We start from the raw sequence: 15,756 nt of genomic DNA on the forward strand, positions 1-15,756 counted from the left end.
GCGTGGTTGACACCTCAGTCAAGTGGAGCGAATATCGTGGACTCATTAATAAGATGCCGATCGTGAAGGTTCCAGTGCGCCACAACTTTGGAATTGTGTCGCCGAATAGTGCGCAAGCAATTTTGGCATCTCAAGCAGGACAGTAAGTGTTAGAGTATTAAAGTGTGAGAATTGAACTCAGAATTGAATAATGCACCTATCAATGTAATCCCCGACTACCACTAATACGGGCTAAGGTGGGGATTTACATCATTGAAACTTACAATTCCCCACCTACTGGGGAAGTACTAGCAATCCAAACCCCGACCAAATATCGACCTACAAACCCCAGGAATACTGGGGCTCGGAGGGGATTTGTGCGGTCGTGTGGCGTTAGTCTAGTCAGTAGTGATGAGTTAGTTCGAGTGGATTCTAGTATGAAAGTAATAGCTAGCACCCGAGACTATACTGAAAGCACACACCTTTGCTGTCTGAGTGAATTTCTTTCGTGAAGACAAATCCCCACTATGTCGAGGAAATTTAGCGATCAATTCCCGACCTTCCCCCACCCTCAGCCCGTATTAATGGTAGTCGGACATTATGATTATGATTATATACTGGGTCGAGACAGCATAGCTGATAATTGACCCAGGTAATTACAAAAAAAAAAAAAAAAACATTTAACACATACATGTATACATAAAATTATTTATTGTGTGATGACAAGGTGGTTGGTGAAAATTTCTGTGGATTGCTCTTCAATAAAGTTGTTAGGCATTACATTGATAGTGCATAATACCATCGAGTATGTATGTGACCTCGTGTATTATACTGTAATATAAACTTGATGAAGTGATGGGACAAAACCAGGTGATAACATTAACTACTCTATTAGAACAATCAGTGTATGTGACCACAGATAGTATGATATGACCTATAGTTGGGAAGGAACTATCCACACTTCACTGGAAATAATAAAAACCTTGTAGCTGTTTGCTTTTGCTTAAAAGCAGCAAAAGTGTTCTTGCTTTTAAACAATAGTCCACAATCATATGAAGAAGTTTGCTACATGGCACGGACATAATTTGGCTTAATCACAGAACACTGTAATTTTCGAAAACTGACCTGCAGAACTAATTCATAGTGCTTTTGTTTCATTGTAACACTAATGTAGTGAAGGTTAATGGCTGTCAAGACATCAAAATAGCTCAGAGTGTTCCCTTCCAAATATCCTCCATTCAATTCGCCATAGAAAAAGTAAGTGATTTTCAACCTGCTTAAATTTCCTCTGATTTCCTTCTGCTATAGCTCACCTTAATCGCTATTCACTGCTCTTTCCAAATCTGAGGTATCTATCATGTGTCGCGGGTTATTACGCCTTTTGTTGCATGACCCCGAAACGCCCAATACAAAGTGTATGGGGAAATTTGCTACACCCGATTGGTTTAGGCCATTTTGACGCACCAAAATTTCCGTAAATTGGACTTCTTTTGGTATCACTGTACTCGCAGTGAGTTTCTCTACATGTATCAAATTCAGAAAGTTACTAAACAGACTCGAGGTAGGCGGTACACGATAATTAATTTTAATTTTTAATGGTTTTTTCAATCGAAATGTATTGGACATGCCTGTTCCAGCTGGCATTTTTGCCATGGACAAAAGTAGCTATAGAAAATGTCCGCAAACTTCTTGATATGTCTTCCCAAAACAACAATAGTTTGAGGTGCATGGTGATGTGAACTGTAATGCAGGCAGGTAGAGTCTGAATTTTCAGAAGCAATCAAATTTGCTTAGCCTGTTATGCCAAGATTTAATACCTTGTCCATGATGGTGATGAGACATGTAAATTTACACCAAGCCAAATATATTGCTCCTATAGCTAGTAAAACTGGAACTCAAGCTGTTACCTGAATTACAGGTAGGCTTGTAAATGACTACTGATAGTCGTAATATAGCTAAGACCAGAGAAGGTACAACACCCTGTCAAAAAAGGATTGACTACTAACATAACACATGGCATAATCTGACTTTACAGTATTATAGAGAACTTGAATAGAATTTCCAGTGCTGTTCTTCATCGTCAGCATCAATTTCATCCTTCATTTTGTGCAGTAAGTTTTTCATCACATGACCACGTCTCCAATCACCCTGTATACCACTGGGACTAACCACAATATTAAATTACTCATAAGGAAGTAACCTAGTTTTCAATGAAACCTCTATACAAATCCTATGAGCTCTGATAACATAAGTCTGACTATGTCACCACCGTATTTGGTATAGTAATGTTACTTCAAGCAGAGTTGTGTCCACACTTGTATAATGTACTGGAGAGTAGGGCTAGTGTGATATATTGGAGAGGAGCAATTCAGTATTGTCTTATAAAACATAATTCCAGTACCTGACTGATACAACCTAGCTACTGTGATAAGGGGACCAAAATAAGTTACCCTGGCCATTATTAAAGTGGCCATTGTAAACCTCGAGGCAGTGGCCACCTTGTTAAAACAGTCAGCTGGTCTGTCAGTTGTACTTTCCACACTATCCCAATTGCTTTAATTTTCGTCATTATGGCCACCAGGTTCATTCTACAGGACTAATGCTATTAAATCAACATTCCCTTGATAAAGTGACCAGTGGTTGAGTAGACATTCCCTTGATAAAGTGACCAGTGGTTGAGTAGACATTCCCTTGATAAAGTGACCAGTGGTTGAGTAGACATTTCCTTGATAAAGTGACCAGTGGTTGAGTAGACATTCCCTTGATAAAGTGACCAGTGGTTGAGTAGACATTCCCTTGATAAAGTGACCAGTGGTTGAGTAGACATTTCCTTGATAAAGTGACCAGTGGTTGAGTAGACATTTCCTTGATAAAGTGACCAGTGGTTGAGTAGACATTTCCTTGATAAAGTGACCAGTGGTTGAGTAGACATTTCCTTGATAAAGTGACCAGTAGTTGAGTAGACATTCCCTTGATAAAGTGACCAGTGGTTGAGTAGACATTTCCTTGATAAAGTGACCAGTGGTTGAGTAGACATTTCCTTGATAAAGTGACCAGTGGTTGAGTAGACATTCCCTTGATAAAGTGACCAGTGGTTGAGTAGACATTTCCTTGATAAAGTGACCAGTGGTTGAGTAGACATTTCCTTGATAAAGTGACCAGTGGTTGAGTAGACATTCCCTTGATAAAGTGACCAGTGGTTGAGTAGACATTCCCTTGATAAAGTGACCAGTGGTTGAGTAGACATTTCCTTGATAAAGTGACCAGTGGTTGAGTAGACATTCCCTTGATAAAGTGACCAGTGGTTGAGTAGACATTTCCTTGATAAAGTGACCAGTGGTTGAGTAGACATTTCCTTGATAAAGTGACCAGTGGTTGAGTAGACATTCCCTTGATAAAGTGACCAGTGGTTGAGTAGACATTCCCTTGATAAAGTGACCAGTGGTTGAGTAGACATTCCCTTGATAAAGTGACCAGTGGTTGAGTAGACATTCCCTTGATAAAGTGACCAGTGGTTGAGTAGACATTTCCTTGATAAAGTGACCAGTGGTTGAGTAGACATTCCCTTGATAAAGTGACCAGTGGTTGAGTAGACATTTCCTTGATAAAGTGACCAGTGGTTGAGTAGACATTCCCTTGATAAAGTGACCAGTGGTTGAGTAGACATTCCCTGTGACCAGTGGTTGAGTATAGTTTACTGTGTAATATTTGTGACATTACTGAAAGTTTTAGTAAAACTTTTTGGCACGTGTGATTGTTCTATTAGAGTATTGATCTTTCTTAAATGACCTGTATACTCAGTGTAACATTTAGCTACCAAAATTATTCTGGTACTATGCTCAATACCTCAACCAATTTATTAGCTGTTAATGGGATATTCCCATGTGTACCCTCAAATGAGGTACAACACTACTAGCCACTGATCTATCACCTTCAGTATAACTGTGACAGTATGAATGGAACATGAATCAAATGTTACAGCAATTAACTGTTGGTTTGTTGAAATAACAAGGTGGTAGTATTTGGTAGAAATTTTATAATAGCGATATACCAGCATGTCTTTATTAATGTCACATGCTGGTCACATGTGTATCACATGTGTAACTGTGACTCATACTGTATTGTATAATGACTAGGTCATTTCTGTAACACTTTAGCAAGAGTTGCTTGAATAATTGTTGTGAACATTAACTCTCTCCACTTGTTACACTATTACAATACAGATTACAATGGGATGAGGTGTTGTACATCATCCCCTCTCTGTGTGTGTAAGCTCCACCTGACTGTTATGTCATGTGCTCTAGTGTTACAGTGATACAATACATGTCAAATATACTGGTCTATTTGACAATATTGTGTTCTATTTCATAACATGTAGGAAATCAAAGGCTAACAAGACAAAGAAACATGACTCAATCAATTCTGCAGTGACGATGCAATTTACCAGAGATGTGAGTAATAATTCACCTAGTACCATTTAGTGACTGACTGTTCATCACAACATTTTGGTGAATACCTCAATTTTGCTGTACTACTATAATGTGACCCGTCGAGTGGATAAAAATGTATTGAAATACACTGGTTAAACATATGTTTGCTCCATAAAAAAATATGCATGTTTTAACTGTTTCGGCGTGCCCTAAAAAAAGCTCAATTCAATATAACTTATACACCATCAGATTTACTGGGCTTCGTTTCATGTTTATACAGCATAAGGCACGTGAGTTATTGTCACCTATTAATGATGCCGTAGAAATACAGTTTGTTGTTGTCATTTCATTGTTAAAATGGCCTTATTCTTTGTCCACACGGAGACGTACAAGGAAAACAGTATACCTTGATTTGATCCATTATTTTGCCAGTTCATGGTGAACAGACTGAGACAAACCCCGTCTTTGTAGCTTGTTTCAGTCGTGAGTTATGATCAATTAAATAAGTTTCTGTAATTTATTTGCCAGATTGTTGCTGTACAAATCGAATTTATTCCTGTTCCAACTGTCTAGCGGTACAACTCCAAGACTATTCACCACAAAAGGCTGAAACTTTGGCTGTCCACTCCTTTGTTACTATAGATATCAGTGAAGCAACTGATAAAATGGAATTAAGGAATAAATTGACCAGTTTTTCGGACACATATGCAAGTTTGGATCACTTAAATATCAATCAACCTTTTCCTTTGAAATAGTCTCAAGCATTGAACCTCCGATATTTACATCACAGAATAATATTTTCACTAGTCCTCACTGTACATGTAGATATTTGTAACGCACGACATTCTCCACACTACTAGAGCACATGTCAATGTTACAACAAACACTGTTGATTAATTTGCTCCATCATGTGATATCATCGACCAAACAGATGTACACTAAATTGTGTACAGTTTTGTTTATTGTTATACACTAACATTGTGCTGCTATCACATATCTAGGCACTCTAACTGATTTCATTCTATGTAAGCAATAGTGTTAGTAGATCATTGGGGGGCCAGTAGTTATGTCTCTTTGATTATATTATGTCTGTCCAGTATAATTTTTCACATGGAGAGAAGAAAGTCAAGTTAGAAAGTGATGCTACAAAAGCTCTTCTTTGTTTACAAGTATGTATCATCTTATACACACGCATTTTGTACATACACACTCTACACAACACACGCTCTACACAACACACACTCTACACAACACACACTCTACACACACACACACAACTACTACTACATGCTATCTTTATACATGTTTTAGTACAAGTTAAAACAAGCATATTTGAAGAACGATAACCTGTCACCAATATGGTATGAACTATCCTACCTGTGTCAGTGTGTTGGACCAATACAAGAAGGTTACCATCACATTATACTGTTAATGACATATTATTACACTATTAACAGCATCACTGATCACATTGTATGAGTCAGTATGTGAAGGACATGTTTCACCATCTCATATACCATGGTATGATAGTTATTGTATGTTAGTAGGGATCATTGTCTGTAGTCTTCTATATATGGTCGGGCTTTGTTGTGATTGGCTGAAGAGTGCAATGATATCGGACAAGTGTATGCGTTCAGGAGAAATGTTATCGTTCAAAGTAAACAATCCACTAATATGTGTTTTAGTAGTGCTACAATGTTGTCATAGATCCTTTATGTTGTGTCCCTGCGTCTACATTGTCACTATCTTGTTGGAAGATTAACAGTGAGTTATCACTGACAGACATTATAATATTTGAAGTGTTACAGGACATTTGTACTATACATGAAATAGAAAGATATCAGAATGATTTATCAGAAGTTAAGAACATAGAACAACACTACAAGTCATACCCAGATGTTATACTACATTGGAATGTTACAGTTGAAGTGGTAAGGTATCAGATGGTATGGCACATGTACATTAAACACACTCTGCTAAACAGGGAAACCATATAGGGAAGTTATTTCATGACATGATCACCACAAAACCTTCAGCTAGTGGTCACACCAGTAGCTCCTCTACACATTGTCTACTACCAGTACTGTGGCACACACTAGATATATGGGTATCCAAGGATCACAGGGGTACTATGTTACAATCAGCCATTACAGATCTGCTAAAATGTGACACAGAATTCCATCCTGATAATTGGTAAGATTCATTGAAGGGTGAAAATGACTACAATTAACATGTAACTACTTAACACTTTAGGGTTGATGCAATCTTAGCAATTCAGATATTATCAGTTGTTGCTAAGTCACATATCAAGGTGCTCTACCTGTTACAATTACTGGCTTCTGGTAGTTGTAGGTCACCTCCTGATAACCCTAATGATCCAATATATCAAACTAATAGTGATAATACAATTGATATTTCTGATAGGAAAATCCAAACACTTATGGCCACTAAATATTCTATTCCACGAAATGAAGGAGACATGTTTAATGTACTGGGGCATCAAGTTGCATTCAAGTTAACTGACGAAGGCAATGCTAGCGGAAATAGTAGTAGCATACCGACATCATCTAATGAGCTACCTTGTTTACAGAGAAGTGATGACAACAGAGTTGACTCTAGTAGCAACGTGTTATTAGTTGAGAAGCAGAGAGAAGAGAGAAGGGTGATGTTAGATTCAAAACAGTATGTATTTGAGACCTCCAGTGCTAATAATAGCAAACAGTGGAGTGAAGATGTTTTCAATAAGATAGATATGTTAGATGACCAATTCCAATATCATGATGACCAACAAGACAGTTACCCGTATCACAGGCCTGACTCACGAGGCACTCACTATACACACTACACACACTACACACACAGTACAGCACCACTGGATGGTGGAGGAGCTGTGTTAGGTAGTCAAGCTCCTCAGAGTACCATATTTGGTATGCACAGTCTTGCCTCAATCCCTAGTACCATCAAATCAGTCATGGAAGATCCTACACTGGGTAATCCCCCTAAAGATTTGGAGTCATGGCCTTGGGAGTTAGTATACATGTTTATCCAGTGTATGGCTTCACTGGTAACACAAGGTGACAGTTCTGTAATTCAGAAATTTGCATTTGATGGGTTCAAGCTTGACACTCCCCGATATGACGACACCAGTAGGAGTTATGGTCTACAACAACTTGTTGAACTAGACAAATCATACGAGGATAGCTCATCTGATGTTAGTCATGGTGAGGTGGACACAACTCTTTACTGTTAATATAGTGATTTGTGTTAGATGACTTTTATTGGCTGGCACGCTACAGTGCTGTGATGGGCCTGTCTCAAGTGTGTCGTCTCTGTAAGACTCAGACCATCAAAGATGGGTTTAGTAGAGCAGCTTGGGATACTCTAGTACAGAGACATTCAACAGAACCTAATGAGAAAGTGTTGGAGGCATACAAGATATCTAATGTATGATATTATTTCACTTGTTCATTTTACCTTATTCCGTTTTGTTAGATGTTTGTTCATGGCGGCAACAACAATTGTAGAGTAGAATTCTTTCATTTGCCAGTAACCAGTCACATAGCAACATCACTAGCACAGTTGTTCCTTCAGTCCAACATGTCATCATCTAATAACTCATCTGACTATGTACCAGTCACAAGGTATGTTACTATTGTTAGAAGTGTTAATACGATGGGCTGGTTGACATACAGGACTACTGCTCCACCTAAACCTTCTATGACTTCACCATTACCAGTCAAGGCAAAGTAACACCATTAATATTATGTAGTTAGTATTATCAATAACCTTGCTACATTTCAGGGTTGATACTAGAAGAGCTATCAAGGTTCCTATACCAATCAACTATAACGTGCGTACTGCAGCACAACTTAATAAGATTGCTGAGGAGCACTGGAGAAGACAAATGGAAGATGAAGGACTACAAGATGAAGCCTGTAACTTTGTCAGTGGTACCAACTGATAGTGATTCCTTGTAAATAAATGAAAAAATAAATTAACTCTAAAAATATATAAACACCCTCACACAAATCTGTCTGCAGTAGAGCCAGTTACTTACACATACACAGATCAGTCTACACCCACACACAACTCATTTGGTAACAGGGATCGATCACACCAATATTATTATAAAGATCATGACATACATTACCATATTTTTGCGAGAGAATTCCTTCAAATAGGATACCCTAAAATGTCGACACCAATTTAATCATTTTATTGTCATCCAAAGCTACTTTTAAAAATTACAGACCCCTGAAATCAGGACGAAGCTCCTTAACAAAACCCTGTACAAGTGTACACACAATAATCCAGAAGGAATAACAGTGGCAACATTTCAAACTACACCTGTAAGATTTATTTATAGCTTGTAGCCACAGATGTCATACATAACCAATTAATCCCATCATCTTGTGCCCACAACTTGCAATGTTTATTTGATCTAACCCACAAAACCACTATACCAAAACATTACTACCCAGTTATCACATTGTGGGAAAGATTGTGCTGTAACCCAACACACCAGTTTGATCAACAATGACCCAGCTTGATCAACAATGTTTCAAATGATGGCATTGATAAATTAACTGGTACAATCTGAGACATGTATACAAACTATACAAAAATAATACCATTTGATTATGTACAAAATGACTGACTACTGCAATGAAAAAATTAGAATACTTTATTGGCATAGAACAGACTCATTTAATAATAAAATTTGTAAAAATATCTTGTTTCTAATTATGATTTTTTTTTGAGCCTGTATGATGACTACAAAAACATGAAAATGATACATATTTACAAAGTAATCCTATCAAGTGGTGTGTTTATACGTATGTAAAATAATTAGAAATCTCAATATTTTACCTGATATTGTGAGAGCTGTTAGTTCAGTAAATCATTTCATCGGATAAGGAGCATATCGGTGATGGTACTTGTGGCTATACTCTGGTAACATTTGAAGACAAAATCGAGGAGTACACGCTACTTCAAAAACTATTTCTGTGTCCTTTGTTCGCCATACAAACTTTTGTGCCTCGTTTGCTCTCGGTGAATGTAGTGCACTATTTGGAATAGACAAGTCCTTGATTTCTTCTGGTTGTTTCTGCATTTTAGGCTCTAACAGTTTTGCTCTCATACCCTGAGCTAGTGAACAGTCCACTGCTATGTTAATAACAGCTCTCCACTTGTAACCTTTGAGAACTTTGTAAGTGTTCTTTTCTTCATTCTTAACAACTAACCACACTTTAAATGACTGGTCTCTCTCTACTTTCTGTAATGAGTCCGGCTGGTCTTTACCCACAGGTACAGCCCAGCTGACAGTTGGAGAGAAGTTATCATTCATACTAAGTCTTACTGTGCAAGGTGGTCGGGGTCCTTGCACACAAACACACTCGGTAGTGACACCGTACCAAGGATACTGACGTCCATCCGCGTCCGATACTGCCGTAGTTCTGTGGTTGTTTAGTTCTGGTAACTCCCAGCTGCTCTGTCCCATCGGGTAGAAATTGTTAAATTTCATTGCGGTCACAGCTTGTACCCAACCAACAGTGAACACTTCTCCGTCTTTTAGCGCTGGTATCTCCACATCTGCCTCAACTCTAAAATGCGGAGTAACATAGTTTAGTGTAGCTTGATTCTCATAAATAATAGTCTCCGTCTGGTCTATAGAAGCGTGACTCTTTACAACTTTAAAACGAGATAATTCCTTGTCGATGGTCATCTTCAAAACTAGTCAGTAACTCTCGCGAGACGGTCTACACAACCAGACACGACCATCCAACAACAAATAACAACACTAAAAATCTTTACCACACTTAAACGATTCCAGCCGTCGTATTGGCTATGCGGCCATATCAAGTCACACGCACTTCCTTTTATTTCAGTGAAGTCCTTGAGATTCGTTTAGTATGTTAACCAGTGTAACACTCTGTATAAGGTTTCTTAGCTGTCCATAACCTAGTGATAAACTGGGCACTTCAAAATATCAGAGGAGCTAACCAGACGAGTTGGAATTTGACCAACAATAACCTACGCGATATCTGCTCACAGTTGCTTTGGCTTCATCTATAGCTGTCAACGCGCATGCGTATATCTGCACACGCCACAATTATTGCATAAAAATATATACATATACAAACATAATTCTGTTGTATCAAGAGTTCATAATGTTTATATATTTTGAACTCTTGGTTGTATGCTATAATTACTATGATGTGTCATCAACAGGCTGATCAACATCCTCCGGTAGTTCAGTTGGCTTTAGTTTCAGTGTGGGGCTCAGTGCTGAATTAGACGTGTACTGTCTCATCACAACGGCATTACAATCAATGGATTGGTACTGCCACTATTTTAACATATATCAAGATATCTCTCATTTATTGGATGTTTACCTTCTGAGGATGTTGTTTCACTGGACAATACCACAACTGGACTGACTTTGAAGCTTCGTCAACTTTACTGATACGACAGCATGTTACCATATATGGGTTATCTCCAAAACTAAAAATAGCAACTTTAACAACTGGTGATATTAATAATGGGTTACCTTAGGGGGACCATGGCCCGTACAGCGTCAGCATGTTGAGATGTGAGGTGATGGGATGCCATAAAGTCCAGATGATATAAGCTAGTGTCATCATCTACCAATTTACCACTGCTTGTCAGTTTCCTAGCATGAAATGTTCTCCCAAACTCTTTCCTCCGTCGAACCCTAGGTACATTGTTATACAACAAGGTAAGAAATATACAAAACAGTGTGGTTTGTAGCTAGGGTGTGGTTCTGCTGGACACAACTACTCTATACGAACTCTGATGGTGGGAGCAGTATGGTATTGTTTGCAGTCAGAGCTAAGAGCCACTGTACACAGAAGCCAATACCCCACCATCATTGAAGCTTATTATCACATCAGACACTATTGTTCCTAAACCATGTAGTGGTACAGTACTACGGAAAGATCAGCAGCTCGTCAGATGGACAACAGAACACACACAATATACAAACAGTAAAACTCCTGCCACAGGTAAATTTGGCATTTCGCTAAACCACAATCCTTAATTCATCCTACGAAGGTAAAAAAATTGAGCAAACATTTCTTTCTCCCTGCATCAAGTCATTCCTACTATACTTCACCTCTTTTTAATCTTGTCATCATCTTCAGAGATAGTTTCCTCAACTCCAACTAAGCCATGTTGATAAGTCACTGACTGCTCAAACAAGTGTTCCTCTTTGATTCCCTCTTGGCTTTTCTCAAGCAGCTTGGCCAGCTTAGTAGTAACATTACCGTTAGGTAGTATGGAGAACACGCACACACATCCTCCGCCAGTTCCCACCCACAGGAAATTGTCATGAGGTAGAATACTAGTGATCCGTTGATCAAGATTAACCTACAAAGTTTAGCAAGATCATCAAACCTATCACAAATGTAAACTACAGTGGAACCACACCCATTGAGTGAGGTGTCCTGATTTCAGAGGTGTGATACAAATGGGACCATGGACAAGTGTCCTGATTACCAAGGTGTCCTGATTTCAGGGGTTTAAATGTGTGTACACTAATACAAATGGGACCATGGACAAGTGTCCTTATTAGAGAGGTGTCCTTATTAGGGAGGTGTCCTATTGACGTGTGTCACTTCTTACCTGTGAGTCATGTGGTGCCTCAATGTTCAAGTTGAGACTTTGAGTGTAGTCAATCTCCAACAGACGAACATGATATTTGACATGGTAGAGTGTGATGAGAGGAGACCTGTTGAATACACAAATAATCCAGTCCAGTTCCCTGTACCTTGCTACAAGGCTATCTACTACCATTGAAACAACAAAAACACACATGCACACACATGTATGTAGCCTGATCCTGATTACACAGCCCTTGTGGGTTACGTGTTCCCCCAATGGGGGAGCAAAAACACTTAACGTGGATTGCACGGTCTCCTGTGGACAGCAAGGCCCCCTGCACTCTTAAACCAGCATTGACATTGATCACACTGCACTGCTCTGTGTTGTAGTGTACTGGTTTCTCTCTCTCTCTGAAAGGCATTTGTGTCTCTTGTAAGTCACCTGGTCTTCTAAATGTTCTCTCACAACATGTACAAGTATGCAGCACACACACACACTATCACACATGCATGCACACTACACACACACACACACACACACACACACACACACACACACACACACACACACACACACACACACAACACACACACACACACACACACACACACACACACACACAACGGCACTATTCTAAATAGCAACATAGTATCAAGCAGGAAGGACAACTATTTTATTCATTGCAGCCATATTGATCTATTGATCATGTTAACTGAACACTACCAGACATCATTCTCATTAAGGTCATGATCTATATGTAAAGGATATCACAAGTGTTCCCATACCACCACCAGCAGCCAGTTACTATTAGCCTCAGGACAATACAGTACACTACAGAAGCTGTACACTGTAGTGTGTGTGGTTAAATTGTTTAACTACAGAATCCCGAGCAAGCATAGCATGATTTAACTGAAAACTCTACATGTCACGACATTCACAACTTACGATCGGTAGCTCATCCAAACTCCATGAGTGCCAACAGCCATCTTATACAAGCTCTTCCTATCTGCTCCACTTAATGACTTCAAAGGTTCCATTGTCCTAAGAAATGATATCCATATTAGTACAGTCAGTAAACCACACGTTAATTCATAGTAGACATATACAATTTCTTCGAGTGGTTAATCTTAAGTTACACTTGTGATTCAGTTGTGCATTGTTTAGTCAGTGCGATAACCACCGCTAGCCCATAATGGTTCATCTTGTAAACCAACCATTACATCAACTAAACCTTCACTGATTTTGTTGCTATAACTTCATTCTATTGTCAGTATTGTGTACTAGTCAATGTGTTGGCTGCATTATAGCTGTATTCACTGAGTGTTTACATCTGAAATATACTTATTAGGCATTTAACAGTGTTTAGAATACTACTCAATTCATTATTGGACAGTCATGTTAGAACAAATTTGGACAGTAACACTATTACTTTATTAAGGTAAAACATTGAAGAAGACACAAACAACAACAACATAACATCATTTGACATGTAGCACACACATGATGACCCAATCAACTTAATGATAATGTATTAACCATATATGGTGTGTCATACAATAGCCATATTAAAGGAGTTCCCGAATATTGTCACACTCTTTCACTAAACGGGTAATCTCAACAACACATAAATGGGGTTAGTTTGGCTTACAGGTGAACAACTATTAATATGAACATGTCATTAATAGCTCTTACTTGGCTTTGATCATATCCTCCAACAGGTGGTCATTGGGGAGGTCACATACAGTAGTAACAACCACACCAAGAGACTTCATCACACAAACCATTACTACAAACCCCTTGATCATACCATCTAGTTGGGTAATTAACTACTCATCTTAATAGGTGTTAATAGTATTAGTTGTTAATGGACAATGATCACCCATGAACACTCTAGCATTACTTGTAGGAACACTTTATCTGATAAGTGGTACAAGGTGAAAGCACAAGCCACAAACATCAATGATGGTCACTGGTGAGATCCTATTCTAGTTCAGGATAATGGCGGGTGTTACACCACTGACAACAAGACATGGAACTTGAATACCAGCCGGCCGGAAATTGAACTAATGAACAACTAATACACCAGATGACTTTAGCACACTCAGATAATACAGACATGTGACCGAACATTAAAACAATTGGTGTACTCAAACTCAATGACTATTCTATATACTGGTTAATAGCCATGGCTACTATAACTTCAGCAAGGAAAACCCTATGGTTACTATGTGAAGGTGGTTACTATGTGAAGGTGGTTACTATGTGAAGGTGGTCGCTATGTGAAGGTGGTTACTATGTGAAGGTGGTTACTATGTGAAGGTGGCTACTATGTGAAGGTGGTTACTATGTGAAGGTGGCTACTATGTGAAGGTGGTCACTATGTGAAGGTGGTCACTATGTGAAGGTGGTCACTATGTGAAGGTGGTTACTATGTGAAGGTGGTTACTATGTGAAGGTGGTTACTATGGGAAGGTGGTTACTATGTGAAGGTGGTTACTATGTGAAGGTGGTTACTATGTGAAGGTGGGTACTATGTGAAGGTGGTTACTATTTGAAGGTGGTTACTATGTGAAGGTGGGTACTATGTGAAGGTGGTCACTATGTGAAGGTGGTCACTATGTGAAGGTGGGTACTATGTGAAGGTGGTTACTATGTGAAGGTGGTTACTATGTGAAGGTGGGTACTATGTGAAGGTGGTTACTATGTGAAGGTGGTTACTATGTGAAGGTGGTCACTATGTGAAGGTGGTTACTATGTGAAGGTGGGTACTATTTGAAGGTGGTTACTATTTGAAGGTGGTTACTATGTGAAGGTGGCTACTATGTGAAGGTGGTTACTATGTGAAGGTGGTTACTATGTGAAGGTGGGTACTATGTGAAGGTGGTTACTATGTGAAGGTGGTTACTATCCAAGGGTAGCTTGTGTGGCAACAGCCTGTGGCGTTTATACAGATTCACGAGTGACTGACCTTGTTTAATCATCTTTCAATAATATAACTCATTTTAACTTCTCTCAAAAATGCTATTTCCTGGCTTAAAACAACTCCTTTACCTGGTTACTGCTTCAAACATGTCTTATTAACCTTATTAACAGTTGCATCAGTATATTTAGATACAAGCCGTGGTTCTTATTCGAGGGCGGCTCTTATGACCATAATTCTAGGCTATGGAGCAGGGGCGGCTACTGTATGAGCTGCGGCTATTAACCGGTCAAATAAGATCCAGGAATTTGTGGCCATTTTTTACTACAACAAATATGTACATTGTACCATTATCATGCTGAGCCAATTTCCTTAAATCCATATTTAGCCATCAGGAAGCCATACTAGGTAACTAAGGAGTGGACAGGAAGTGGAAAGGCCAGGACAGGAAATGCTAACATGAAACACTACCTCAATAGATATATTATATTCATAGCCAAGAATTGGTAATATTACACAATCATGTCATGTAATATGGACACAGCTCCCACAAGATGAGGCAGAGGATTTGATTGTGGCATCTTATATTAAGAGTAGAGTTACTGTAAACAATTTATCTTTGTCATATCAACTATCACATATCTGTGACCACAAATGGTGATTGGTATGATGATGAAATTAGTGTTATGACTCCATAGTTTGTTTACTAATAAAGTGTGTTGTACTGTCTGTTGGAGGACTTCTGTTTACTGTACAAGTTGTGATATCCTATGATTACACTATCCTGGATAATGGACAATGTCA

General features: G+C 38.8%; 3 protein-coding genes across 4 annotated transcripts in view; 1 reads left to right on the forward strand and 2 right to left on the reverse strand.

The window, feature by feature from the left end:
* The first annotated feature begins 7 nt into the window (after window positions 1–7).
* On the forward strand, window positions 8–9,368 carry LOC136265503 (uncharacterized). 2 transcript variants are annotated; one of them, XM_066060375.1, is made up of 14 exons: window positions 8–142; window positions 4,358–4,430; window positions 5,507–5,578; window positions 5,721–5,817; window positions 5,867–5,930; window positions 5,973–6,066; window positions 6,117–6,173; window positions 6,218–6,340; window positions 6,394–6,602; window positions 6,663–7,630; window positions 7,678–7,853; window positions 7,902–8,050; window positions 8,102–8,155; window positions 8,211–9,368. In XM_066060375.1, the coding sequence occupies exons 1-14, from the start codon at window positions 54–56 to the stop codon at window positions 8,368–8,370; spliced, it is 2,385 nt and encodes a 794-aa protein (XP_065916447.1). In that variant the 5' UTR covers window positions 8–53; the 3' UTR covers window positions 8,371–9,368. The 2 variants fall into 2 exon arrangements, with proteins under 2 accessions (XP_065916447.1, XP_065916448.1); XM_066060376.1 differs by lacking the exon at window positions 8–142 and adding an exon at window positions 4,124–4,241.
* LOC136265504 (protein FAM78B-like) lies at window positions 8,935–10,414 on the reverse strand. Its single transcript, XM_066060377.1, has one exon. It carries the CDS (start codon window positions 10,132–10,134, stop codon window positions 9,310–9,312), a length of 825 nt encoding a protein of 274 aa, XP_065916449.1. The 5' UTR covers window positions 10,135–10,414; the 3' UTR covers window positions 8,935–9,309.
* A 65-nt stretch (window positions 10,415–10,479) lies between these two features.
* The window catches only part of LOC136265502 (TBC1 domain family member 2B-like), a gene marked incomplete at its 5' end in the record, with an annotated part of 10,277 nt that continues 5,000 nt past the window's right edge, over window positions 10,480–15,756 (reverse strand). The window contains 6 exon segments of the mRNA XM_066060374.1: window positions 10,480–10,758; window positions 10,805–10,913; window positions 10,960–11,124; window positions 11,545–11,798; window positions 12,054–12,159; window positions 12,978–13,073. Of these exon segments, the coding sequence (XP_065916446.1) occupies window positions 10,621–10,758; window positions 10,805–10,913; window positions 10,960–11,124; window positions 11,545–11,798; window positions 12,054–12,159; window positions 12,978–13,073 (868 nt within the window).

Source organism: Dysidea avara, chromosome 9, assembly GCF_963678975.1.
Source record: "Dysidea avara chromosome 9, odDysAvar1.4, whole genome shotgun sequence".
Classification (NCBI taxonomy): domain Eukaryota; kingdom Metazoa; phylum Porifera; class Demospongiae; order Dictyoceratida; family Dysideidae; genus Dysidea; species Dysidea avara.